Source organism: Pinus tabuliformis, chromosome X (assembly GCF_031772625.1).
Source record: "Pinus tabuliformis cultivar Carrire ecotype Pingquan chromosome X, CPIR1, whole genome shotgun sequence".
In the NCBI taxonomy this organism is placed as follows: domain Eukaryota; kingdom Viridiplantae; phylum Streptophyta; class Pinopsida; order Pinales; family Pinaceae; genus Pinus; species Pinus tabuliformis.
In genome coordinates, this window is record NC_142308.1 from 1,285,165,246 (window position 1) to 1,285,192,334 (window position 27,089).

The 27,089-nt window shown below is 39.9% G+C and overlaps 1 protein-coding gene across 2 annotated transcripts in view; it reads right to left on the reverse strand.

Annotated features, from left to right (window-relative positions):
- The window catches only part of LOC149144746 (AP-2 complex subunit mu-like), a 215,558-nt gene that overhangs the window by 44,813 nt on the left and 143,656 nt on the right, over positions 1-27,089 (reverse strand). For both annotated transcript variants that reach the window (XM_089446937.1, XM_089446938.1), the window contains exon 3: positions 21,523-21,613. In XM_089446937.1, the coding sequence (XP_089303063.1) occupies positions 21,523-21,613 (91 nt within the window). The remainder of the gene's footprint in view (positions 1-21,522; positions 21,614-27,089) is intronic.

Genomic DNA, 27,089 nt, shown 5'->3' on the forward strand with positions numbered 1-27,089 from the left:
GAAGCTTCTGAACATGCCTCCAAAGAGGATAATATTCAGCCCTTGGGTTGGCCCTAGGGCTTGAACTTGTAGTTGCACTTTGGTTGGAAGCCATTGCTGCAAAAATAAATTAAAAAAACAAATCTGTAAATAAAAAACGTTTTTCATATTTTTGGCAGCATAAACCCTCGAAAAATTGAAGAAATAGTAGGAAAAAACTAAGAAAATGAATGTTGCTTACCCAAATTAATTTTCTGTAGCTGAAGCTACCCCAAAATGCCAGAAAAGACGAGAAATATGGCTGTAGCTGAGCCAAAAAACCAAGAATGCCGTAGCCAGAAACTCTGCACTCCAAATCTGTTGCTGAAATCTCTTTCTCTTGCTGCTGAAATCTCTTGCTCTTGCTGCTGAAATCTCCTTTGCTCACTGTTGAAAACACCCTAGCTGAAACCACTGCTCTCTTCCTCTCTTCTCCTTTGCTAAAATTGTTAGTCTCCAAGAGAAACGACTTGCTCAATTGTGTGATGAGAGAATGAGGCGAAGGTCACTTTTATAACTTGAGAGAGGCATCTAGAAGCAACTAGAAGCCAATTTAGTCACCCAATTAAAAAATAGAAAACAAAATAAATAAAAAATTGAAAATTAAGAAAAAGTCAATCTGCGTGGGGAAACTTCGTCGTACTGGCCACGTTTCCTCCTCAAGAAACGGGCCAATACGACCGGAAACGAGTTTCCGGGCCATATCGTATGGGTTTCCCCATTTCCGTTTCGTTTCCGTACAGAAACAGACCCTCTGCCCACGTTTCCTGCAACTTAGTACGCCCTCAAGGAAAGAAGAAGACGGTGGCCAATACCTCTAGACAAGGCCCCTTCGCATGACAACTACAGATGGACAAGGTCATGGAGCAGTACGAGGACATCTTCACCTCCCTCGCAGGGGTTCCTCTGCACTGTCAGGTCAAGCACTCCATCAATCTGACCGCAGGTGCGCCTCTACCCAATGGACCAATCTATCGGCGTTCCGTTCTGGAGAACGATGAAATCAAGAGGCAGATTCAGGAGCTGCTGCAGAAAGGTCACATCTAACCGAGTTCATCGCCCTTTGGGAGCCCGATCCTGTTGGTACAAAAGAAGGATGGGACTTGGAGACTCTGTATTAACTATCGGGCGTTGAACAAGATCACTGTCCAGAATATGTACCCGATCCCATGGATTGATGACCTTCCAGACCAACTGAAGGGGGCAAAATATTTCAGCAAGATCGACTTGAACTCAGGATATCACCAGGTACCAATCGAGTCGTCTGATGTGTGGAAGACTACCTTCAAAGCCAAGGAGGGCCTTTTCAAATGGTTGGTTATGCCTTTCGGGTTGACGAATGCTCCTGCAACCTTCATGAGGCTAATGGATGACATCTTGCAGCCATTCACCAACTCATACGCAGTGGTATACTTGGATGACACCCTGATCTTCAGCCAAAGTTGGAAAGAGCACCTCCACCACATCCGACAAGTTCTCGAAACACTGCGGCAACACAAGTTATGTGCCAATTTGGAGAAATGCACTTTTGGCATGACCCAAGTTCAGTATCTAGGATACATTATTGATGAGCAGGGGGTGCATGTGGATCCAACCAAGATCCAAGTCATTCGGGATTGGCCATCTCCAACCACTCTGACAGAGCTCCACAGATTTCTAGGTCTTGCCAACTTCTACTGCAGGTTCATGTTGGGATTTTCTCATATCACTTGGCCCTTGAGTCAAGTCACCAAAGGAGGAGCGAAAGCAAAATTCTTTTGGTCTGAATCAACAGAAGGAATTCACAGAGTTTAAACATCACCTTTGCTCGGCACCAGTGCTCGCATTATCAGACTTGCAACAACCATTTAAGATCGAGACAAATGCCTTTGACTATGTTATTGGGGCAATCCTTACTCAACACGGGCATCCAATGGCATATCACAGTGAAACACAGTCCGGAAGTATCCCACTTATGACAAAGAGATGTATTCCATTGTGCAGGCTTGTCGACAATGGAAGCATTACATTTTGGGGAAGGAAACGTCATCCACACAGACCATCGACCCCTGCAATTCATACAGACACAAGGGAAGTTGCAGAATGATCGCCATCAGAAGTGGTCCACATACCTGCAACAGTTCCATTTGAATATCAAATATAAGAAATGCAGCACCAATAATGTTGCAGATTACCTCAGTCGACCACTGATCATGGCGTTAACCACTGTGCTCAACTCTTGTGGGCACGAGACTTCTAATTGGCCACTTTTCTACAAAAGCAACCCAGAATTCGGCCACACATACCAGACACTCTTGGAGGGTCAGCATTTTCTAGATTTTCACCTCCAGGATGCCCTATTATGCCACCTGGGTCACCTTTGTGGTCCTTCAAGCGAGCGTGCCAAGATGATTTGGGAAGCACACTACAATCGGGTTGTTGGGCACTTCGGGGTCGAGAAAACGGTGATAGTACTGCAGAAGTATTTCTATTAGCCGAATCTTTGACAGGATGTCGAAAAGTACATTAGATCCCGCACTGCCTGCGCCATTGCCAAACCGACCATCAAGAAGCAAGGCCTCTATATTCCGCTGCCTACCCCTAGTCGACCTTGGGAATCCATCTCCATGGATTACATGTCGGGCCTTCCTTCTACTAAGCATGGAAACAACTGTGTTTTTGTGGTCATTGACAGGTTATCAAAGATGGCCATTATGGCACCCTGCAAGAAGAATATCACAGCAGAAGCCACTGCTAAACTCTTCTTTGAATGAGTGTGGGTACACTTTGGGATCCCACAATATATCATCTCAGATCGGGACAGCAGGTTCCTCAATACATTTTGGTCCGTCTCTGGTTGATGCTGGACACCAAACTCACTAAGTTCACAGCCTTCCATCCCCAAACTGATGGCCAGACAGATGTTGTCAACAAGCTAATCGTACACATTCTATGGATGTATAACTCAAAGCATCCATGCACATGGGATGAAAGCCTCCCCTATGTTCAACACAGCTATAACTGGGCTCTCCACAGCTCAACTGGCCACAACCCTTTTCAGGTGGGCTTGGGATACTAGCCACTATGTCCCATTGATGTGACCATGCCATTTGCAGCTACTCAGGCAGATTCGGCTCAAGTCCAGTCCAAAACAAATAAGGCAAACAGCGTCATTGAGTACATCCAACATATCCGCCAGCAGGTCCACGACATTCTGGAGAAATCAAATGCCAAGTACAAGCAGCGACATGATCAACATCGGGTGCCACACAAGTTTCAGGTGGGCGACAAAGTCTGGTTACATTTGCAAAAGGAACGCCTTACCAGAGCCTATCGGAAACTCAGACCACTCTGATATGGTCCTTACACCATTACCAAGGTTGTGGGAGACAATGCATTTGAGCTCAGCATTCCCCCATTCCTTGGCCTGCACCCAGTGTTCAATGTGGACCACCTTCGGCCATACTTTCCACCATTACTAGACACATCCGACATTGCAGAACAACTCACACCAACAGAGTTAAATCCAAATTGCATGGAACAAGCTGCAACTGATCGGATCATGGACATGCAGATCAAGCACACTCGCCAACAGAAGATCCAACTGTATCAAGTTGTCAAAGCAAGCCAACTCCTTCACTAGGGAAAGTGGCTCACCAAGGACCAAATTCAGCAAAAGTTTCCTCATCTCATGGAGGAACTCAATGCAATGGGGACCATTGCTTCCTAAGGGGGGAGGAATGATCCAGGTGGATATTGGTGGCCACCCACCAATTCCACTTGGACTCCCACCATTGTTTCTTTCAGTTTTTCAGTTTCCTTAATTGTAGCACAGTTTACTATTTTTGGCAGCTTTTCGGGTCCTGAAATTCCGGAGCCGTTTTGAGGCCCTAAACGATGTTTTTTGGGAAACATGGGTCCATGCACCCATGGATCCATGTTGCTCTTCCCAAAGTTGTAGTCCTCAGATAGATCTTTCTAACGAGGTATTGTGCGCGTCAAACGGAGATCGTATGCCAAAGTTACGACCCCGGGAAGTTGATGTACCAATTTACCCAAAACGGGGCCCATAGTTTGGCGCTTCATCTCCTAGGGTTAGGGTTTTGGATGGTTAGGGTTTTACATTATTTCTCAACAATAAATAGGCCTTTGAACCTCATTGTAAAACAGTTCAGAGGCATGTAATTGCCACATCTCTCCTCAGAGATAAGCTACCATCGCCCGAGCTAGTTTATTTCCATTTCTGTTTGTAAGCTTATTTCAGTATTTTGCATTAATGAAATGAAGATTATTTCTGTTGTATCTCTGTATTTATGGTTATCTCTGTAATTTGTTGTGTTCTTGTTTAAATCCGGATCATATATATAAAAAGGTTATACATTATTGATAAAAAGTGCATGATAACGCCAAAAGGGAATCTTCCCAAATATCTTTAAAACTATACGTAAGAGAAGGAAGAGTAGATAAGATTATCTTAATTCTTCATTAAGTGGTTTAGAAGCTCATGGTTTTAGCAACCCATGGTAATTGCCCATGGTATTTTCAAGGTAAAAGATGAACAAAAGGAATACAAAATCTCTTTATGTGAATGGTAAGTTTTACTTTTTACGTGGAGAAAATTAACTGAGTCAAAGACACATAAGTGGACATATATTTTATATTATACCCCAAAGAGGTGAATAGCCACATTTCACTAGGGTTGTAACTTTTCAAAAAGAAAAAGAAAAAAATATTATAAATATATATAGAAAAATAAGTTTATGAAAGAAAATAAAGTTACAAAAAAAAGATAAAAAGAAGAGAGTGAGGTCTAGGTCTATTTGGGACCTTACCACCCACTGTTGGGACTCCTACTCCAAACAATGTGAGGTGTAGTTGGGGCTTCATATCAAGGAGATCCCCTGAATGTTGGCGGGTCCAGCACCATCAACAAGTTCCTTATAATTAGAACACCATTACCAAAATAAATTTTAGATACACTTTAGAGGGTGGAAAAATATTTAATCCCCTCTTGAGTCTTTTTAATTTTAATTTCTAGCAAAAATAACAATTAAATTAGCCAGAAATTGTCTAAAAATTAAAATGAAGGGAAAATTAATTACCCTCCAAGTGGAAAATTCATCAAAGAATTATTTGAGACTATTTTCAAAGGAAAATATTCTAGTCAAAAATAAAAGTCTCATTTCCAAAGCAAGATGGACTAGTCCAGAAATTCGTTTGGCCCAGAAAAGACTATTTTCCAGCAAATCGAATTTTTTGGGCTCAGAGCAAATCATTTTGCACAAGTAACGATAATTATTTTTTGTGAAGGTCCACCAGTAATCAAGAAGTCAAAGATTGACCCTCCAACACAGAGAACAAGGAAGATTGCATTGTTTTAGAAATTTGAGCCAGTTTTTTCTAAGGAGAAAACCATAATATCATTAAGAGGATTAACAAAATTACATTCAGAAAATGCACTTTTCAAGAGATCGGTGCATTACCTAGATTGTCCCAAACTCTTAGAGATTTGTGCCAATTAATCAAGGGATCAAAATTTTTCTTCAAAGATCAAGCCATGGATTGATGCAACTAATTGTTATTTCCACTTGGAGGGGTTAATCGCTCTCATTTTTCTATATAAGGAAGCTTTCAAGCTTCTCATTGTGCATTGATCTCACTAAATCGAATTTTTTTTGTAATGAGCTAAGCTTTGCTGGAATATTTTAATACAGTCTTTGGGGTTTCAAATCAAGGTGTATTCTCACTTGATGATTCATGGTATGTGTTGAAATTGCTTTAATGTTCTAATTGTTTTAACTGAAGATTATTGTTCCATAGTCAATGGTTGGATTATCTATTAGCACAGGTATATTGCTTTAGGTATTGGGTTAGAGTAAGCACATTGAACCTAGAAGATCTAGCAGGTATCTCTAGATATCTAGGCTTCTTGTATGAATCGAGCCCCTTTGTGGTGAGAAATCTAGGGCATCAATAGATAGGTGATTTCTCTATTATGATAATTGCTTGTGAGTGTCTTTTTACTTCTTGATTATGATCTTCTCTTCTTATGTTATTATTGTGTTCTTTTCATCAAGACAATTACCAACTCATGAACAATAAAAGGACAAGAGACACAGTGTATAGGCTGTCAGCCAGGGCCAAAACCTCTCACTCTTTGAGAGGAAAACCCAAACAAAATTCTTCTTATAGAACCTTCAATTGACGAATACCAAGACCATGACAAAGACCCTTGACACTAGAGCCCTTCCAAGACCAAGTCACAAGCCTCCTCTTCTCCCCTAGATCAACGTTGCTCTTCCTCTTCCTCTTCTCGGCTTCCTTCAAATTCTCGACCTCTTCTTGTAGGTCTGCAACCCTTTATCTTCACAACAGAAACCCTAGATCTGATTTGGCTCCTCAAATAGTCTCCTCCTTGAGAGAGACTCTTCTCTCTCTAACTCAGCTTCCTTAAGCAAAGACTTCCACCCAAACAAGATCACTTCTAGGTGACTGCAATCTTTGATCCTTCCTTGCCAACTTCGTACTTGCAACCTTTGCACGTGTGAGAGTATACTATCCCAAAAACAGTGCTCAACGATGACTCTTTCCTTCGCTATCCTTTCTTCTTCTCTCGTTGGCTTTAAGGCTTCTTCCAAGATGATTTGTGCACTTGAGATAGACACTTGCTTCACCGAATTGATGTCCTCCAAATGAGGTCGAGCACTACTATTTATAGTGGTTGGTTCATCACTGTTAGGCCGACATGATCCCTTGGAGTAGGCCGACTTCACCTTTATAGAATTATCCTTTTGTTGTAGGCCGAATTGAGTGAGGGCTTGTGACTAGGTCTTGGAGGTGACTTACAAAAACAAGTTTGACTCTTTACAATGTGTAACATACCTTCATTACATGACAATGACTCTTTGGACTTTTATGACTAGATGACAATATCCCTAAGGGCTCTCAATGGGAGCCTTAACTAAAAATAAAATCTCTTGCTCATGCAACCCATGATACAAGCATTACAATAATTTTATTTTTCTTCTTTACATATATTACATAAAATCACAATTACATGTCATTATGAAGACCGAACCTAGTTACACTTTTCAACACTCCCTCTTAACTAGGGAGGTATTCATAATGGTACTTGGTCATTCTCAATCTGAAGAATTTCTCATAAGAAGAATCAGATTGGTAACCCATCTATATAGCATCATATCAACCAGCATTGTCACATAGCAAGGCCTTGACTAATAGCTCTATCTCTCCACAAGATCTGAGCTCAATGCTGGCGAGACCAATGAGATATAGACACTCTCATCATTGTCTCTCCCGGAACATACGCCACCCAGGTTCTCAGGGTGTGTTCCATCAAGACTATTCTTATCTTGGATTCTCAGTCCTCAAAGAATATCGATCCTCTATGACTACTCTTATCTTGGATGCCCTATCTCATCCTCAAAGAGAATCAGATGCCAAATGATTACCCAATCCTCCATTTTGTCTTCCCAAGTAAAGACCAGAATGATGTGTTTATCTCTCCCTCTCAATTAGGGAGGACATATCTATTCCAATAAAGGAATGTACTCATTCCTACAGAAGGAACATTCCTCAGATCCCTCTTGGCTTAGGAATTTCCAAGTTTCTTCCAAGTAAGAAACTTGTTTCCAAGCTCCCTCTTAATTAGGGACCTACAATAGCTTCTCAGGTGGGGATGATGGGACAACTAGCTGCTTGAAGAACTCCTTCCTTCAATCTCATGAATTTCTTTGCCACGAAGTCTTCATCTTTTGGGACTTTTTCATAGGGCACAGACCATCCATCACTTTCATCCATGAGTCAGTCATGTCATCATTCCTTTCATCATAAAGCAATCCATCAATCTTCATCTGGCCTTGCTTCATGTCATGCTACCTTCTTCATACTATCTTCTTCGAAGGATCTTACATCCTTCTACATAGTCCTCTAGGAAGACATCCACAATTCTTCCTTTAGCAGTCTTGCATAAACCCATCCAGATACTTGTTCAATAATAAGAAATAAACACTTAAATCATAGTTACCTTAGTGATGGTCTTTCATCATGACATGTTCCTGTAGGCATCAGTGTCTTGCATACATGTTTGACACATCTCCTAAGATATGTATTGTCAAGGGTCTCCATCTTTTCCAAACTTCCATTAGAGTCTTCATATCTTTCTGGGAGACATCATAGTCAAATCTTCTTGGTCTTTCGAATGTTGATTTCCTTTACCATTGTTGCATATTCCACGATCTCTTCCTTCCTTTCTTCACATATTTCATTCCCAGGAGCTTCCAATCAGAGTTCCTTAATTGTAGTCAACCACCTCATACTTCAAATGAGGATATATTATGTGGATTTCAACTATTGAATATGTGACCCATGCATTCCTGCATCCTATTGAGGGAGGAGATCCTTTCTTTTGATCATGCTATTAAGATAGAGCATTAGTTCATGATATCTGCAACCATGTAACATGACTTCCATAATATAAAATGTAAGCATACATACCTCATCTTTCCTTTGTGTCATCCAGACTTCTTGCAGCAACTTCCTTTGAATGAAGGAGCTTCATTCCCTTGATCTTCTTCTCTGTTATGTCATCATACCTAATCCAAAATGGATCCTAAAACCCTCTAAGTCTTCATATAATCAAAAACTATCGCATGAGAAAAACCTTTACAAAAGGCGAATTACACTATCGAGAGAGAAAAAACATGCAAAATGGTGAAAACAAAGTTTATCAGAGGCTTGAACAACTTTGCACAGGAACCGTCAGATCTGGTCGATCAATGGTCCAGATCTGATCGGCATATCGCAATCGGCGATGGCAAGCGGAGGCTATCGGAGGCTACCATATGAAAGTTGTGATAGCGATCAGCGCGATTAAACGAGGACCGTCAATCAAGCATGCAGATCAACGGTCCAGATTCAACCACGCTATCGCATCGCTAATATATATATATATATAGATAAGGACTTAACTGCGGCCCGAAGGATCAGTGATATGCGATTGCGATATCGCAATATCGCATCGGAGCAATACAAAGGAGCAAGGCCGATACAACTTGTGATAGCCGGACCCGATGGGGTTATGAATGAAATTCAATAATATTTCAAGTCCGGTAAAAGGGTTTTTTCTATGTATTTTGCATTTTTGTTAAATAAACGAAAAACAAAAGAAATGTGAATGAAGCGATAAAACAAACCCGAAAGGATTATATATGCAGTTTTATCTCATTTGAGTTCCGTAATGAGCGGGATTTCGGGCGAGCCTTAGGCGGTAAGTGGTATTGGATGGGCTCCGCCCGATCCCATCCACTGGCCGACACGTGGCTTGAGAAAACCACCTTTTCGGGCAGGTAACCTCCGTATGCATCAATCGCCCGAAATGAATCTCAATCATTGGATCAAGATCACTCAGATCAACAGTGGACATGCGATAGCAATATAAAGTCGGACCTGATGGAGTTATAAGGCGGAATTGATAATATTTCAGGTCCAATAAACAGCAATTTGGCGGGCTTTCCTGTGTTTTTGTGTGTTTCTCTGTGTAAGCAGAGAACAACTATTTTGGGGATTTCAAAGGCGCCGATGGTCCCTTCCGTTACAAAACAGGTGGCCACCATCCCTGAAGATGTTTAGCAATGATTGCTTAATGCTCAGAGGGGATTTGAGCGGACAGAGGCTAGAAGCCAGAAAGCCCAGAAGAGGAAATGAACAGACAGCGCCAATTGGCTTAAAAGCCACAGAATGACAGAGACAGAGGCAAGCAGTGCTGAGACAGAGGGAAGACAGAGACAGAGAGCAAGAGAGAGAGTCTATGTACTCAGAGAGACTTGAGGGATTCAAGTAAACTCCTGTTGTTTTGTATCTGTTGTGTTGAGACTCAAATTGAGCTCACTTTTGTAAAACTCTGCTCTTGAAGACATAATAGAGAGGTCACCACTGAAGGTTGGACCAGGAGACGTAGCCCAGGAGTTTTGGGTGAACTCCTTGATTATTTGTTGTGTTATGTGTGTGTGTTTGTTATGTTTCTTTAACTGCTTCATTGTCTATATTATTCACAATCTTTTCGATCCGTTGCACTAAGTAATATAGGCAAATCCTGCACATGAGTCTGTAATACCTTAATATTAGTCTAAGATCACATTTTCAGATCAAGTGGTATCAGAGCTTTAGGTTTGCTAAGGTTAGACAAGCTTGTGTTGGATTCTTGAATGCTAACTAGGTCAAAGCTCAAACTAGGAGAAGGAGAGCTTGTTGAGGCTAATCCAGAGATTGGAAGAATCTACTCTCAGCCGAAGAAGTCCCATTGGAATCAAAATCTCAGTTCATGGACAGTTTCGTGGCCATGCGAGCCATGGTGGAAGAGATGTATCGGGAATTTAAGAAGGGTCGAGGTGAAAGCACCTCAACACCCGAACAAGGCAAAGGAGCAGAGGAACCCCTTCTAGTTGCCCATCCAGAAGGCAAAGGGAAAGGGGAAGAGACCCCTCCATCATCTCCTCCACCATCACCTCCTTCTAGCCCTGAAAAGAAAAAGAAGAAAACATCTTTGATTAAATTAGATGTAAAGTTTGATTTGCCAATCTATGATGGAGAATTAAATGCAGAAAAGCTAGATAACTGGATTAGACAGATTGATGTGTATTGCAGGGTGCAGAACATTGATTCAAAAAGGAGAAAAATTCAACTGGCTAGCCTTCGCCTTGGAGGAACTGCACTAGTGTGGTGGGAAGGTAGGACACAAGCTGATTTGAAGAAGCATGGTAAAATTCTTTCTACTTGGAATGAATTTGTTTCTGCCATTAAAAAACAGTTCTATCCTCTAGCTTATATGCAGCAAGCAATGATGAGTTGGCAAACTCTTTGCCAATTAAAGGGCCAAAGTGTACAAAGCTATACCCAGGAATTTAGAAAAAGAGCTTTAACTCTAGGCATTTCTCTAGACTCACCTGAAACTTTGTTGAAGTATATAGGTGGTCTACATAGCTATTTGAAGCACACCATTCTCATGTTTAACCCCACTAGCCTAAATGATGTATCAGTTCAGGGTACACATCTAGAGGCTAGAGGCAAGAATGTGAACCCAAAGATTGGGGGATCATCAAAGCCCTCTGCAACCAAGAACAAGGAAAAGAGGAAGCTGAAATGGAAGGAGAAGAAGACAAACATTGTACAAAAAGACAAACCTTCATGCACTCACTGCAAGAAGGATGGACACGATGATGAACACTACTGGTCTTTGCATCCGGACCTGAAACCCAAGAAGTTCGGTGGTAAGAAGAAGACTGTTGCTGCTATTCAGAAAGACTTGGGGTCAGACTCAGGTGATGAAACAACAGTCACAGCCACAGGTATAAAAGGTTATCCGCTTTAGAGAATGCAGAGATCAAGAAGCAGGTACAGGAGCTGCTCGATAAAGGGTTCATAAGACCAAGCACATCACCATGCGGATCTCCAATCATGTTGGTGAGAAAGAAATATGGTTCGTGGAGGATGTGCATTGATTACAAAGCACTGAATAAAATAACGATCAAGAATCGTTATCCTCTTCCTCGTATTGATGATCTATTAGATCAGTTGAAAGAAGCAGTTTACTTTTCCAAGTTAGACTTGCATAGTGGCTATCATCAGGTCAGAGTAGCAGAACAAGATGCATGGAAGACTGCTTTCAAAACAAAGCAAGGGCTGTATGAATGGCTGGTTATGCCTTTTGGCTTAACTAATGCTCCTGCCACTTTCATGAGAGTTATGAATGATGTACTCAGACCTTTTATTGATGATTTTGTAATTGTATATTTAGATGACATTCTTGTTTTCAGTAAAACATGGGAAGAACATTTGAAGCATGTAAAGCAGACTTTAGATGTTTTGAAAAGAGAAAATCTCTATGTGAAGTTATCAAAATGTGAATTTGGCAAAACATCTTTAAATTATTTGGGTCATATTGTAGGGGGTGGTGAATTGAAGATAGATCCCTCTAAGGTTGAAGTCATTGTGAACTGGCCTAAACCCAAATCTGCTACAGAAGTTAGGAGTTTCCTAGGAGTAGCACAATATTGGAGAAAGTTTATTGCTAACTTTTCCTTGATTGTAGCTCCCTTACATGCTTTAACAGGATTGAACAAGGTGTTTCAGTGGGGAGGCAAACAGCAGAAAACCTTCGACACCTTAAAAGAAAAAATTAGTACAGCACCAGTACTAGCACTGCCAGATCTTCAACGACCATTTGAGATTGAAACAGATGCCAGTGACTATGCCATGGGAGTAGTGTTGATGCAACACGGTAAACCCATATGTTATCATTTTGAGACATTTACTTCTGCAGTAGTTAATTATCCCACATATGATAAAGAATTGTATGCATTAGTACAGAGTGTGAAAAAGTGGAAACATTACCTAATGGACAAAGAAACAATTATACATATAGATCATCAACCACTTCAATATTTGCACTCACAAACTAAATTGCAACAATCAAGACACTATAGGTGGATGGGTTTTCTATAGCAATTTCATCTTGTCATCAGATATAAGAAGGGCATACACAATAAGGTTGCAGATATGTTATCCAGACCAATCATAAATGCATCTACTATACTTGAGCATAACTCAGTAATGCATGAAAGCTACATTGAACAATATGCTCAAGATGTAGATTTTAAAGATGTATATGCAACTTTAAGTCATGGCAAACAAGTAGAAGAATTGGATTATTATGTTAAGGACCAACTCTTGTATCATTTGGGAAAGTTATGAATTCCACAAACTAAAAGAGTTAACATAATCCGAGAAGCACATACTTCTCTTATATCAGGTCATTTTGGTGTGACTAAAACAGTTGCACAGCTGCAAAGGTTCTGTTATTGGCCAAGAATGCATGAAACAGTTTCTATATATATTAAAGGGTGTACTATGTGTGCTAAAAGCAAGCCCAGTAATAGAAAATTAGGCTTGTACACCCCACTTCCAATTCCTTCTCGTCCTTGGGAAAGTGTTTCCATGGACTTTGTTGGGGGATTGCCAAAATCTAGAAAAGGTCATGATTATTTGTATATTATTGTGGATAGGTTTAGCAAAATGTGTATTTTAATACCTTGTAACAAGCAGATTACAGCTAAACAAACAGCAAAGTTGTTCTTTCAACATGTATGGGTTCATTTTGGGTTACCCACTTCCACTGTATCTGATCGAGATTCCCAATTTGTTGGGAAGTTTTGGTCAAGTTGATAGACACCAGATTGAAGAAGAGCACAGCATTTCATCCACAAACAGATGGTCAAACAGAGGTGGTCAACAGGACAGTGATCCAATTGCTCAGAGGCTATTGCAGCAAGCATCCCAAGCTTTGGGATGAACATTTGTGTTATGTGCAACATGCTTACAACCGTGCCAAGCACTCTTCTACTCAGAGATCTCCTTTTGAGACTTGTTTTGGTTTTACACCAAAGTCTCCCTTGGATTTTGTCTTTAGTAAAGACATAGCAGTTGATGGACACAGTGATGTGGACAAAGCAACCAAGTTCATTGAACAGATCCAAGAAATTCACCAGGCAGTGCAGGAACAGCTGGAAAGAAGCCATGCCAAGTACAAGGCAAGGCATGACAAGCATCGAATTGAGCATAGCTTCCAAGTTGGTGATCAAGTCTGGTTGTACATCAGCAAAGACAGAATGCAAGGTGAAGGTAAGAAGTTGAAACCAATAAGGTATGGGCCTTTCAAGATACTTGAGAAAATTGGTGAAAACGCTTTTCGCCTTGATTTTCCAGCTTATATGCATATCTATTTAGTCATTAATGCAGAGAACTTGAGACTATATGAACCTTCATTGATTGAAGATCCCGAAGAGCAAAGTCAGTTGCCTTCTATTGATGATCTGTTGCCTAAATATCTCAATGAGTTGCAGGAAGACACAATTCTGGACAAGAAGGTGAGAACTACGCGCAGAGGGGATGTTGAGTACCTGAGAATCGGACTCAAAGGTTCAAAGCCAAGCAGTGCACGATGGATAGAGATTGGACAAGTGAGGAAGTTGTATCCTCACTTGATCGATTCTTAAAAACCAACTTTTGGTGGTCCAAAAGCTTTTTCAGTGGGAAGGCGTGATCCAAAATGGATCCTAAAACCCTCTAAGTCTTCATATAATCAAAAACTATCGCATGAGAAGAACTTTTACAAAAGGAGGATTACACTATCAGGAGAGAAAAAACATGCAAAATGGTGAAAACAGAGTTTATCGGAGGCTTGAACAACTTTACACAGGACCGTCGGATCTGGCCAATCAACGGTCCAGATCTGATCGGCATATCACAATCGGCGATGGCAAGCGGAGGCTATCGAAGGCTACCATATGAAAGTTGCGATAGCGATCAGCGCGATTAAACGAGAACCGTCGATCAAGCGCGCAGATCAACGGTCCAGATTCAACCGCGCTATCGCATAGCTGATATATATATATATATATAAGGACATAACCGCGGCCCGAAGGATCAGCGATATTGCAATATCGCATCGGAGCAATACAAAGGAGCGGGGCCGATACGACTTGCGATAGTCGGACCTTACGGGGTTATGAATGAAATTCAATAATATTTCAACTCCAGTAAAAGGGTTTTTTCTATGTATTTCGCATTTTCGTTAAATAAACGAAAAACAAAGGAAATGCGAATGAAGCGATAAAACGGACCTGAAAGGATTATATATGCAGTTTTATCTCATTTGAGTTCCGTAATGAGCAATATTCCGGGCGAGCCTTAGGCGGTAAGTGGTATTGGACGGGCTCCGCCCGATCCCATCCACTGGCCAACACATGGCTTGAGGAAATCGCCTTTTCGAGCGGGTAACCTCCGTACGCATCAGCCGCCCGAAATGAATCTCAACCGTTGGATCAAGATCACTCAGATCAACGATGGACATGCGATAGCGATATAAAGGCAGACCCGATGGAGTTATAAGGCAGAATTGATAATATTTCAAGTCCGATAAACGGCAATTTGGCGGATTTTCCCGCGTTTTTGTGTGTTTCTCTGTGTAAGTAGAGAACAACTATTTTGGGGATTTCAAAGGCGCCGATGGTCCCTTCCGTTGCAAAACAGGTGGCCACCATCCTTGAAGACGTTTAGCAATGATTGCGTAACGCTCAGAGGGGATTTGAGTGGACAGAGGCCGGAAGCCAGAAAGCCCAGAAGAGGAAACGAACAAACAGTGCCGATTGGCTTAAAAGCCACAGAATGACAGAGACAGAGGCAAGCAATGTTGAGACAAAGGGAAGACAGAGACAAAGAGCGAGAGAGAGAGTCTGTGTACTTAGAGAGACTTGAGGGATTCAAGTAAACTCCTGCTGTTTTGTATCTGTTGTGTTGAAACTCAAATTGAGCTCACTTTTGTAAAACTTTGCTCTTGAAGACATAATAGAGAGGTCACCACTAAAGGCTAGACCGGAGATGTAGCCCAGGAGTTTTGGGTTAACTCCTTGATTATTTGTTGTGTTATGTGTGTTTGTTTGTTATGTTTCTTTAACTGCTTCATTGTCTATATTATTCACAATCTTTTCAATCCGTTTCACTAAGTAATATAAGCAAATCCTACACATGAGTCTGTAATACCTTAATATTAGTCTAAGATCACATTTTCAGATCAATACCATCATCCCATGAATTCCACAAGTTTGGAATTGATGAAACTCTTGCTTCCCCTCATGATCAGTGAACCTTACAATGAAGATTCCATCAAAGAATCTTGAGGATCTTGCATATCCTATCCTGCAGATGTTACCTTTTCACTGATGTATGATGAGCCTTGTCCTAGATGACTTCTTTCTTTTTCCATAAGTATCACTTGAGCTTTCAATGAGGTTTCCAAGAGCTATATCCTACATAATTGACTACCATATGTTTTGTTCCAGACATGCTCCATGTTACCTATGTCATGAGCTCTTACTTTTAATGGTTCTACCATGATGCCATTTTCTAATATGATGCATCCTACAATGCTTCATATCTTGATAGTTATAATTTACACCACTGAAGGGTATTGTTAATGAAGGAGATTATCTCAGTCATAGTAGAGATCTCTCACTTCCTCCTTCTTAGGCTTCTTCATCGCAGGTTCTTCCACTTCTTCGGTAATATGAGCCTCTTCCTTATTTCTCTTGTTATTGTCCCTTTTAAGTTTAGGACAATCTCTCCTATAGTGCCCATATTTTTGACATCCATAGCTCTTAACCTTAGCCATGTTCTTCTTTTTCTTCTGAGGACCAAATTTACCAAACTTTCCCTTTCCTTTTGCAATAGCAGCATATGCTTGATTTTTCTCATCCAATCCTACATCAGTTTTTGCCTTTAGTCTGGTTTCTTCAATCTTGCACAATGACCATAGATCCTGGAAAGGAGTGGCTTCTTTCTTCCCATAAATAATTGAAGTGATGTTCCCCCATTCCTCTGGTAGTGCATTTAATCCTACAGTGGTCATTTCTCTGTCAGACATTATTTCACCCAGATCTTGAAGTTGATCTCGTATTTCTGAAATCCTCATGAAATATGAGGTTGTTCCTTCTTCCTTTGAAATCTTCAATTTGTAGAGTTATTGCCTTAGAGAGATAACTTCTCCTGCAGTACTTACAGAGAACAACTCTACCAATTTGTCATATATATCTTTTGAAATATCTAATTTTGATACATATGGGACGAGGGAGTCTTTGGTGGATTCTATGAGAATCCTCTAGGCCCTCACTTCCCCTTTCATGTATTTAGCACGTGCTTGAGTATCTTCTTTGGGAGGTTGGGTTATTGACCCCTTGATGTGATCCATGACTTCATTTTCAATAAGGTTTAGATCTGTTATTTTCTTCCATGCAAGAAAATTTGAAGCCCCAACTAATTTGTTGCTCTCCTTGCAAAAAGACATTTTGATAGATTCAGATGAAGTCATATACTTACTTGAGTAGATGTTGCTTTCTCCACTTGCTTCCTCCTTTGACTTGATACTGATATAGATAGTAGAAGACTACTTCTTGATAGATTCTTTTCTACAAGAGTAATCCTTGATCTCTTTTAGAGAGAGATCACTTTGATGGAGTTCTCCAAAGCTTTGCTTTAATGAGAGATAGCTTGCTTCACAAACCCCTTTGAAGATGATGACAATGTTCTTCGATCTAGCCTTCTTTAGTCTTTGAAAAAGCTTCCACTCCTTAGATGATGGATGAGTGAGGATCTCGAAAATGCTTCTAGGGTTTTGTTCTTTCTTTATGCTTCCTCCTTGATGATTCCAAGACTCTTGTTGAAGTAGATTTCTTCGATCTAGGATTTCAGTATGATGTAGATCTTGAACTTTTGCTTTGGTATTCTTCTACTCGCTTTGATCCCTTTCTTGAAAATCACTCCTTGTGTCTCTCCTTGATTAAATGCCCCTTCTTGACTTTGTCACCTTAGCTCTAATACCATGTTGAGAAATCTAGGGCATCAATAGATAACTGATTTCTCTATTATGATAATTTCTTGTGTCTTTTTACTTCTTAATAATGATCTTCTCTTCTTGTGTTATTATTTTGTTCCTTTTCATCAAGGCAATTACTAACTCATGAACAATAAAAGGACAAGAGACACAGTGTATAGGCTGTCAGCTAGGGCCAAAACCTGTCACTCTTAGACTTAGAGAGGAAAACCCAAACAAAATTCTTCTTATAGAACCTTCAATTAGCGAATACCAAGACCATGACAAAGACCCTTGACACTAGAGCCCTTCCAAGACCAAATCACAAGCCTCCTCTTCTCCCCTAGATCAACGTTGCTCTTCCTCTTCCTCTTCTCGGCTTCCTTCATATTCTCGGTTTCTTCTTGTAGGTCTACAACTCTTTATCTTCACAATAGTAACCCTAGATCTGATTTGGCTCCTCAAATAGTCTCCTCCTTGAGAGAGACTCTTCTCTCTCTAACTCGGCTTCCTTAAGCGAAGACTTCCACCCAAACAAGATCACTTCTAGGTGACTACAATCTTCGATCCTTCCTTGCCAACTTTGTACTTGCAACCTTCGCACGTGTGAGGGTATACTAGCCCAAAAACAGTCCTCAACGATGACTCTTTCCTTCGCTATCCTTCTTTCTTCTCTCGTTGGCTTTAAGGCTTCTTCCAAGATGATTTGTGCACTTGAGATAGAGACTTGCTTCACCGAATTGATGTCCTCCAAATGAGGTCGAGCACTGCTATTTATAGTGGTTGGTTCATCACTGTTAGGCCGGCATGATCCCTTGAAGTAGGCCGACTTCACCTTTCTAGAATTATCCTTTTGTTGTAGGCCAACTTGAGTGAGGGCTTGTGACTAGGTCTTGGAGGGTGACTTACACAAACAGGTTTGATTCTTTACAATGTGTAACATACCTTCATTACATGACAATGACTCTTTAGACTTTTATGACTAGATGACAATATCCCTAAGGGCTCTTAATGGGAGCCTTAACTAAAAATAAAATCTCTTGCTCATGAAACCCATGATGCAAGTATTACAATAATTTTATTTTTCTTCTTTACATCTATTACATAAAATCACAATTACATGTCGTTATGAAGACCGAACCTAGTTACACTTTTCAAGACTCTGGAACTAATAATCTATCTTATGTGTAGAGATCTTCAGATATTCAGCCCTTGGGTATGACCCATCACCCAAGTACATGGACTTCAAGGTGATTGCATCTTGTTTGGACTTTGAGCTTGCCTAACAATTTATTGTGCAAGGTTGGGTTGGTACATCAAAATACAAATTATTTTCTCTCTTATTTTCAAAATCTATTTGGGCTAAAAAAAAATATTGCTAACTGGAGCTTGATTCTAATTGTGAATAGTGTAAATAATTTGTAAATCATTTTGTAAATTATTTCTAACCCTTGCATATTATTTTCTTCATTTGTAAATAATATTTTGGGGTTTTTGTTTTAGAGTTTTCTAGATCTTGTGGCTTGTCTCTATTATTTGACTTGCGGGTGCCATTAGCTCAAGGATTCAAAGACAAATCTGAAGCAAGAGCTTTGAAACCCTCACCTAGCCTAGACGGCTAGGGTTTGGGCCCATTTTCACCTTTGGAAGAGTCATCCAGCCAAAAGAAGAAGTGTGTTCAACTAGAAGGGGTTGATCTAGGCCTTTTAGGGCCTAATCTACAAGACCCAAGTGCTAGTTTTCCAATGCTAAGCCTGTAAGAATGAGCCGTTAGCCCTAGAGGGTATATTTGCTATAGAAACTGGGGTTTTGCAATGGTTTTCTTCATCTCAAGGTTTCTTTGCAAGGTTACATTCATTTTTGGGCTTCCATCCAGCATATTGTGGCTTGTTAGGCCTAGTTGTAGGCCCAAGAAGCCTTCTCCATCAAGTTGTTAGGATTTTGAGGCCTCTAGGCCTTGGCCACAACACTAAAAGGGCCATTTCTCCCTAGCTGCAGGCCTAATTAGGTCTAACTGACTTAGCCGCAAGCTTAAATTGGCCTATGCTCAACTTTGCATGTGATTTTAAGGGCTAACAATTTGTTTTGTAGACCAAAAGCGAATTTTGGCAAGGGTTTACAGTGGTTTCTCATTCTATTTTTGTCAATTTGTAAGCTAATCTTGGTTTTGTAAGCTCTAGGTCTTGCACTTCATTTAGGATAGAATTTGCATTCCGCCAATTGTTCATCCAGTGACTTGGAACATTAATTTATATTGTGCAAGTAATTAATTTAAAAGCACTGGTCTCTAATTCGTAATCTTAAAGAATCAAATCAAATTGTGCTTAATAATCTCACAGTTCACTTGCCATTTAATTTAAACCCAAGTTGCTAGGTCATTCAGTTGTATCTCTTGGACTTGCTGGTTCCCAACAAGTTTCTCATTATCTTATCCATAGGCACTACCCCCCTTAGCCTGCATTTAAGAGACAGCTTCAACGGAGAGGGCAGGGATCAGAGTGACAGCCCCTGCCTTGAGCATTGTCGCATTCCTTTGTACAGTTTGAGCGACAACAAGGGGCAATTGGGAAGCCTCCTCTCTGGTGAAATTCCACTAAAGATCAAGAGGATGACTATTGAGGTGACAGTGGAAACCTAGCTCATTGTTGCATCTAGGTCTAGCCCTCGCCTTGTGAGGCCTCTCACAAGGCCTGCTAGACAGGAAACAAGTATAGCTTCCAAGCATCATGATGCATTATCTGATTTCAACCCATGATCCTTACTTAGATACCTAAAACATTGAATGTAAGCACTTGTTTCATTCAATGGCTAATGTACCTCATGGTCGTTGACCTACCTTCATTGGAAGAGCATGGTGATCGACTGGATGGGCTTCCCAATAAGTGGGTGAGAGGCATCTGAGAAGTGCTATTTGAGCATCGTGTGAGGCTGTTGGCTGGAAATATGAATCTCAGGAGAAAATTTTTCTCCTAGGGTTACCCATGTAAATGAATGGGTAATAGTGGGAAAAAGGAATCTTGTTTATCAGGCATGCCAAAGTGTTGGACTCTAGTGCTTACTTCAAGTTTATTGTTATTCTTGTTTCTTAAGGAAGAGGTTGTAAATACCATTGTATATACCCTTCCACCTTGTGTTTATTTCCCTGTAATATTTTTTGTGAATATAAGAAAATATTTTTCAAAAAGAATAATATTTTATAGTATTTTCTAAGGTTAAGAACTGTTTGCTGTTTCTCTGGGTTCAATGCCTCTTGCCATTTTTTCTTGGGGAGCAATACAAGGATTAGATCCGCTTCTGATTCGAATCTTAAATTTTATTTTTTAATCTATGCCATAAATTCCTAGATATAGTTGATCAACATCCACTGACCAACAAGTTCTGAAAAAAGAGTTGAATTTTTTGAAGAAAACTTCACTAGTAAGAAAATGCTGAGATTTACCCCTTTTCGTCAGTTATAAGGGACTGGGCTACAGATCTTTGATCTGCACATCGAAATTCCCCAAATTGTATGCATTTATTTTGTACTGGCTACTCACAAGGTAAACTTCAGGCTACCAACTTAGAATTGAGATTGATAAGATAAATGATATCATTGCTTCCAACAAAAATAAGTCTCGAAAAACTTGTTATAACAGTTCTCATTGAAAATATAAAAGCAGAAGTTTGGCATGCTTCTTTAGAGACTAAAAAGGGACTAACACAGATTCCTTGGTAACAGTGAAATAATATCTCAAAGCCATGCGGTTCCTTCATAATCAATAACAGATTTGCAGAAATTGTGGACAGAACATCATTGAGCTCATAAGATGAGGTAATTTTAGTAATGTCCAACAAATGACCATGAAAGAAAGTCAATGGGACTAAAAGATCGCATCCCTAGTAATATAAAAAGTGGGGGTGCAGAAGCAGCTCCAATAGCTGCGCGAACACCAATAAAGAAGTCTAAGAACATAGCTAAAAGACTAGCTCAAAGAAAGGAGACAGGTATAATGAACACATAAATGCATGGTCAACAACCCATTAGGAACATGTCAAGAGGAACCAGAACTAGAAGATAAGGTCGAAAAAGGCAGGAGACATACCATCAAGGAGTTCATAAATCAGGACAAAGTTATTGCGGATGGCATCTTCATCAAATGCACCTCCAAAATATGATTTGAAAAGTCCTACTGCCTAACAGACAGAGAAGTACTTGATCAGTATCAAAACAAGTACAGCAAAATAAGTGTATGACTGCATTTCATTTTATTCCAAAAACCCCTGAAAACAAAATTTGTGTACCCTGCATATGAATAAAAATGATATCAGAATCAACATTTCCAGCTTCTTTGTCCGAGTCATTTCTCAATTGGTCACATGCATTGTTAAATAGAAAGAAAGTACAAAAAACTCAACAACCACACTCATGGATAAAGCAATATCAATACCTTTGTACTAGATCTATCGACATTGTGTAATGTCCCTTACAAAATGAAGCCCAAAAGTACTTAGTGACCTATGTAATTCCCGTCGGTCATAGTCTAATTTATAAGGGAATTATGGTTTAATGTTACTTAGGGGCAAAAGCCCATTCTTATAAAGTAACATTAATTAATTAATTTAAAAGGGGGTTTTTGAGGGAAACTTAAAGATTATTTTAATTTGAAATTAGAAGGGAAAATTTTTATAAGGGAGAGGAGCCATTGTAAGGCAGGTATCATGGACTATTGATATTGTTCTTGATCTGATGAGCTGAGGCTCCGAGGTCTTTTTGAGGGTTTAAGACCCTTCTCTCTTTGACTAAACTTCGGTGGTGAAAGATTCCACCCTAATTAGTCCCTTCTCCTTACTTTGTTCTCTAAGGCAGCATTCATTCACTGATTTGTGGCAACAAGCATCTCTGAAGAGCTAGTTTCTGTGGCAGCAAGGATCATTGATATCTGTTGATGCAACGAAGGACTGTCTTGAGGCAGCGTAGTGATTTCTAAGGCTCGGTGGATAGCAGCAAGGGTCTCTGTATTTCTGTCTGTGAGAGCAGCCCATTGTGAGGACCAGTGTTCCACGGGGACGCATCCCCTAGGGTCAGGTGCGCGCACCCCTCGCACCCCACACACCGGGGACGGGGGGACATTTGGGGAAACGTTTCCCCACGTCCCCCTTTTGGGGAGACGTGGGGGGACGTTTCCCCAGTGTGGGGGACACGACTCCCCAAAAGGGGGACACCTAGGCGTCCCCCCTCAAAATGGGCTATGCGTCCCCCCTTAAATTTGCTTGTAAACAATGATTAATGACAGGGGAAACCTAGTATTTGATCATATTGCCTACTAATGCTATGCAATTCATGGTAATGTTAAATTCTTAAAGTAAAAGGATGAAATGAAATATAAAGGAGAATGTCACTTGTAAAAGGATGAAAATGAAATATAAAGGAGAATGTCACTTTTACTTAAATTTTTAACATTACCATGAAATGACTCAGGATGTTTGAGAGTGGTTCCGATCTCATTGGATTTCATATAGAGAAAGTAGAATTTTAGATCTCACTCAAAATCCAGCAGACTTGACAATTTTTCAGGAATTCAGGATTCAATGGATTGCAATGTTTCCATTTGATTTTGTCATGTACAAGGGTATGGAATTAGTATTTAATCAAGCCCACCAAGCCCTCTGTGTACTTTAGAGTGACTTTTAGACTCGTTACTCCACTGTTTTTGAGTTTAGTTATATCAATTTACTATTCCAGTCTTTAGATTTCAGTATCTATTATAGTCTATTTTGCTTAGTACTAATTAGATTCTAGAATGATCAATGATCAATGATCAATTTTAATTTTAAATCAATTTAGAATCTAGAGTGATGAATGATGAATTTAATTTTTAAATCAATTTAGATTCTAGAATGGTGAATAATGAATGATGAATATGTATCAGAGTATTTCATTATTGAATCTCATGGTCTATGGATGAGTATGGATCAATGTATTTCATTACTTAATTCAATTGTGTATGTAACATTGTATTTATGCTTTCATTATTGAATATGAATTTGAAATATATATATATATATATATATATATATATATATATATATATATATATATATATTAAAAAAAATTATATACCTCGACGTCCCCCGTCCCCCCTAAATTTCCCTAAAATTTGAGGGTAATCTCACACGTCCCCCTTGTGCGTCTCCCCGCACCCGCGTCTCCCCATCCCAGAGTCTTGGTGGAACATTGGTGAGGACACCCTCTGAGCTAGAGCACACTGGGGAAACAAAAAATCTGAGATAGCGTGATTGACCGCAGTACATCTTTGTTGAGAAATCAATAGGCTTGCAGATTAGGGTTTGATTTCTCTTACTTGATAATTACTTGTGAATTTGTTGGCTTCTTTATTAAATTTTATGCTTTCTTTTTTCATCAAGCAATTACCAAAAAGTACTAAACATGAAGATCACAAGAGACAAGAACACTAAGATATAGGCTCCAAGCTAGGGGAAAAGCCCCACAAGGGAGGAAACCCAAGAAAAATCCTCTTTTTATAGAATCAGATCAAAGTGAGATATCCAAGACCCAAGACCAAGACTGCGACAAATTACCAAGGCAGTCCTTCTTCAATCTATCTCCAACAAATCTTGGTCAACAGAAGTCAACTCTGTTCAAATCTCAGAAATCTGGTCATCTCCTGAAAATTCGGCCCCTGAAATTTCGGGCCTGCAATTCCACAGAAACTGCCTCAGAAAGCTTGCATGTGTGAACAGAAACTAGGGCAGAAATCATAACTTCCTCTCTCCTTTGACTTCGCTCTCTCTCTTTCCTTTTACTTCGCTGCTAATCTTCTTCTTGGCACAGAAATCGAGTGAGTGATTGATTGCTCCAATGACGTTGAATTGCTCTTTATATATACATCCGGTGTTGGAGAACGTAACTAGTTTCAGTCTTCATAATTGTCACTTGACTCATATCATGATGTAATCTTTATGTACTTATCAAAAGAAGAAAGAAAATAATGTAAAGATCAAAAGAAAATGATTTTTGTAAAGCATGGGTTTCATGCTCAAGCCATTTGTTACTAGGTCAAGCATTTATTTAATGCTTCTAGGGTTTACATGAATCAAAGAGTCCTTGTCTTATTGTAAAAGACCATTTCGGGCACTTGTATCAAAAAGAGAAATTATTTTGTATTTTCAAAATATCTGAAGGCTCCCAAGACCAAGTCGGCCAGCCTATGTGAAGTCGGCCTAGAGAGAGCTAAAGGAGCCTCTTGGAAGGCTATAAAAAGAAGTGATCTTCAACCATTTGAAAGTACATTATAATGCATTCAATCTGCAATAAGAGAAAAGAAAAAGGATAAGCAAAGAAGGTCTAGCGAAGGAAGGAGAATCCTAGCAAAAGCATATAATTTGTTTCTTCTATTTTATCACCCTTGTGCGAGATTCTTCTAGGGTTTCTGAACATAATATAGGTCTGAAGTTCTAAAGAAAGAATTGCAGACCCATTTTGGAAGCCAAAAAAATTGTCTAGCTTTATTTTTTAAGAGACTTTACTTTGTTGTTCCTTGGAGAAGATCTTCTAGTTGGGTCGGCTTGGTGCTTGGTGGCTATCCTAATTTTGGTCTTGGGTCTTAGAAGTCTCTTTTGAATTGATTCTATAAGAAAAGAAGTTATTTCTGGATTGTCCCCTTGGAGGGGTTTTGCCCTGGCTTGGAGCCTATATCTTGTGTTCTATTGTCTTTTGTGATCTTCATGTTTTATGGCAATTGCTTGATGAAGAAAGAAATCATAATAATGATAGATTCACAAGTGATTATCATGTAAAGGAAATCTGAAAATAAGTTACATCCTCCTGATTTCTAACTGTTGATTTGGGGTAGCATCGGACATGCTCTAGCCATGAAAAATGGTGGAGAGGCTAAAGCACATGAGATCTCCAAGACCCAGAAATGGTTTTGACAGATTGTACTCGGTTTAGGAGATATTAAAATAATTAATATTTTTAATGGAATTCCTAAGTCTAAACTTAGGAAAAATAAAATATTAAAGAGTATTAATATAAAACTGGGTTAAAAGGTTCCAAATGACATGGATCAAGTCAAATCTAATCTTAGCTGTTGATTAGAGATGTAATCTCGGCCGTTGAAAGACCAACAGGAAAAGTATAAGAAGAGGCTTGAAGGTCGGTTGGAGAACACACCAGAGTGATCAGTCATTCGATTTGCTAGAGCAGGGTTGCTAAGCAAAGTCGAATCAGTGATCAGCAGCGAGAGGCAGTGAGTACTGGACAGAGAGGCAGAGATAGTGCTGAGAGACTAGCACAAAGGCAAAGAGGCAGACGCAGAAGCCAGAGCAGGCAACGCAGAGCTCAACAGAGACAGTGCAGAGGCCAGAGGGCCTGCGTCATCCACGCAGAGAGCAGCAGGAGTGATGTAGAGGGTCCCAAAGGCTATGCAGTGCCTCAGAGGGCTGACGCAGAGGGTTCTGAGGCTGAAACAGAATAGCCAGAGGCTAACGCAGTGCTTCAGAGTTGCTGGAGAGGGTTTCGTGGGACAAGTTTTTTGAATATCTATTTCCGAATAGAGAGGTAATATTGTCGGTTGTTTTTCTCTGTCGGGTGAGCCAGTTTGGCACCCGGTTGTACTCAAGGATATACTGCATAATAATAAACCCTTAGAATTGCTACACCAGTTTTCCCGCATTAGCTTTTTCCGGGGACGAGTTGTCCAAAAATAACAGTGTCACTTGTGTGCTTGTTTTCTTTCAGTTGTTGATCTGTAGATGGTTGAGACTGTATTGTGTTTATTTCGATGTTTATATGTCTAAATAACTTGTTCGTAATTAACAAGTAGGAGAAATAAACCAGAAGAACACAGATAAAAATTCTAATGGTTAGACTTAGAAATTTCAACACAAACATCTAGGAGGTCGAATAGGTGCCTTTCTAGGCCAACTTGTGCAGGAGAGCCGACTTGGTCTTGTGGTGACAAAAATTGACTTTGACTCAACAAAAATGATTTTTCCTTTTTCTTACAAAAGTCCAAATGGGACTTTGACTCAAGTACAATGTTTGACTCATGACAATTCTTCTTTTGACTCAATAAACCATAGAATCATGAAGAACATGCTTTAACTAGAAAAATAATAATAATAATTTCATTTTCTTCATTTTGATTTTACATAAAATACATATTAATACAAAATTCAAATACAATGATAATTATGAAGATTGAACCTAGTTACATTTTCAACAACGTTATGGACAACGAGGGTTTCTGAGGTCACCAACACTTAGAATACACTTATCCTGAGACAACAAAGTTGGGCAGCCATCCTGAGGCCACACTTTTGTGGCAGCGTTGGTCACCTGATGTTGATGTTTTTGCAACATTGCGCAGACATTCTCCCACGAGGTCATGCTGATTTGACTAGGGAGGAATGATACATTCACCCATGGGGCCATGTTGATTTGGTTAGGGGTGAATGGCCCAGGGGCAGTGTTTCTCCCATGGGGCCATGATGATTTGGCTAAGGGAGATTGGCCCATGATGCTCACATTGCTTGCTCCAGGATGGAGTGATCTATTTTTTATAGAGCAAGTTTGATTTGTTTATCTAATGGGGTTTTTACCCATTAGTGGAATAAACAATTCTAGTTTAATGTTGAGTTGTAATGT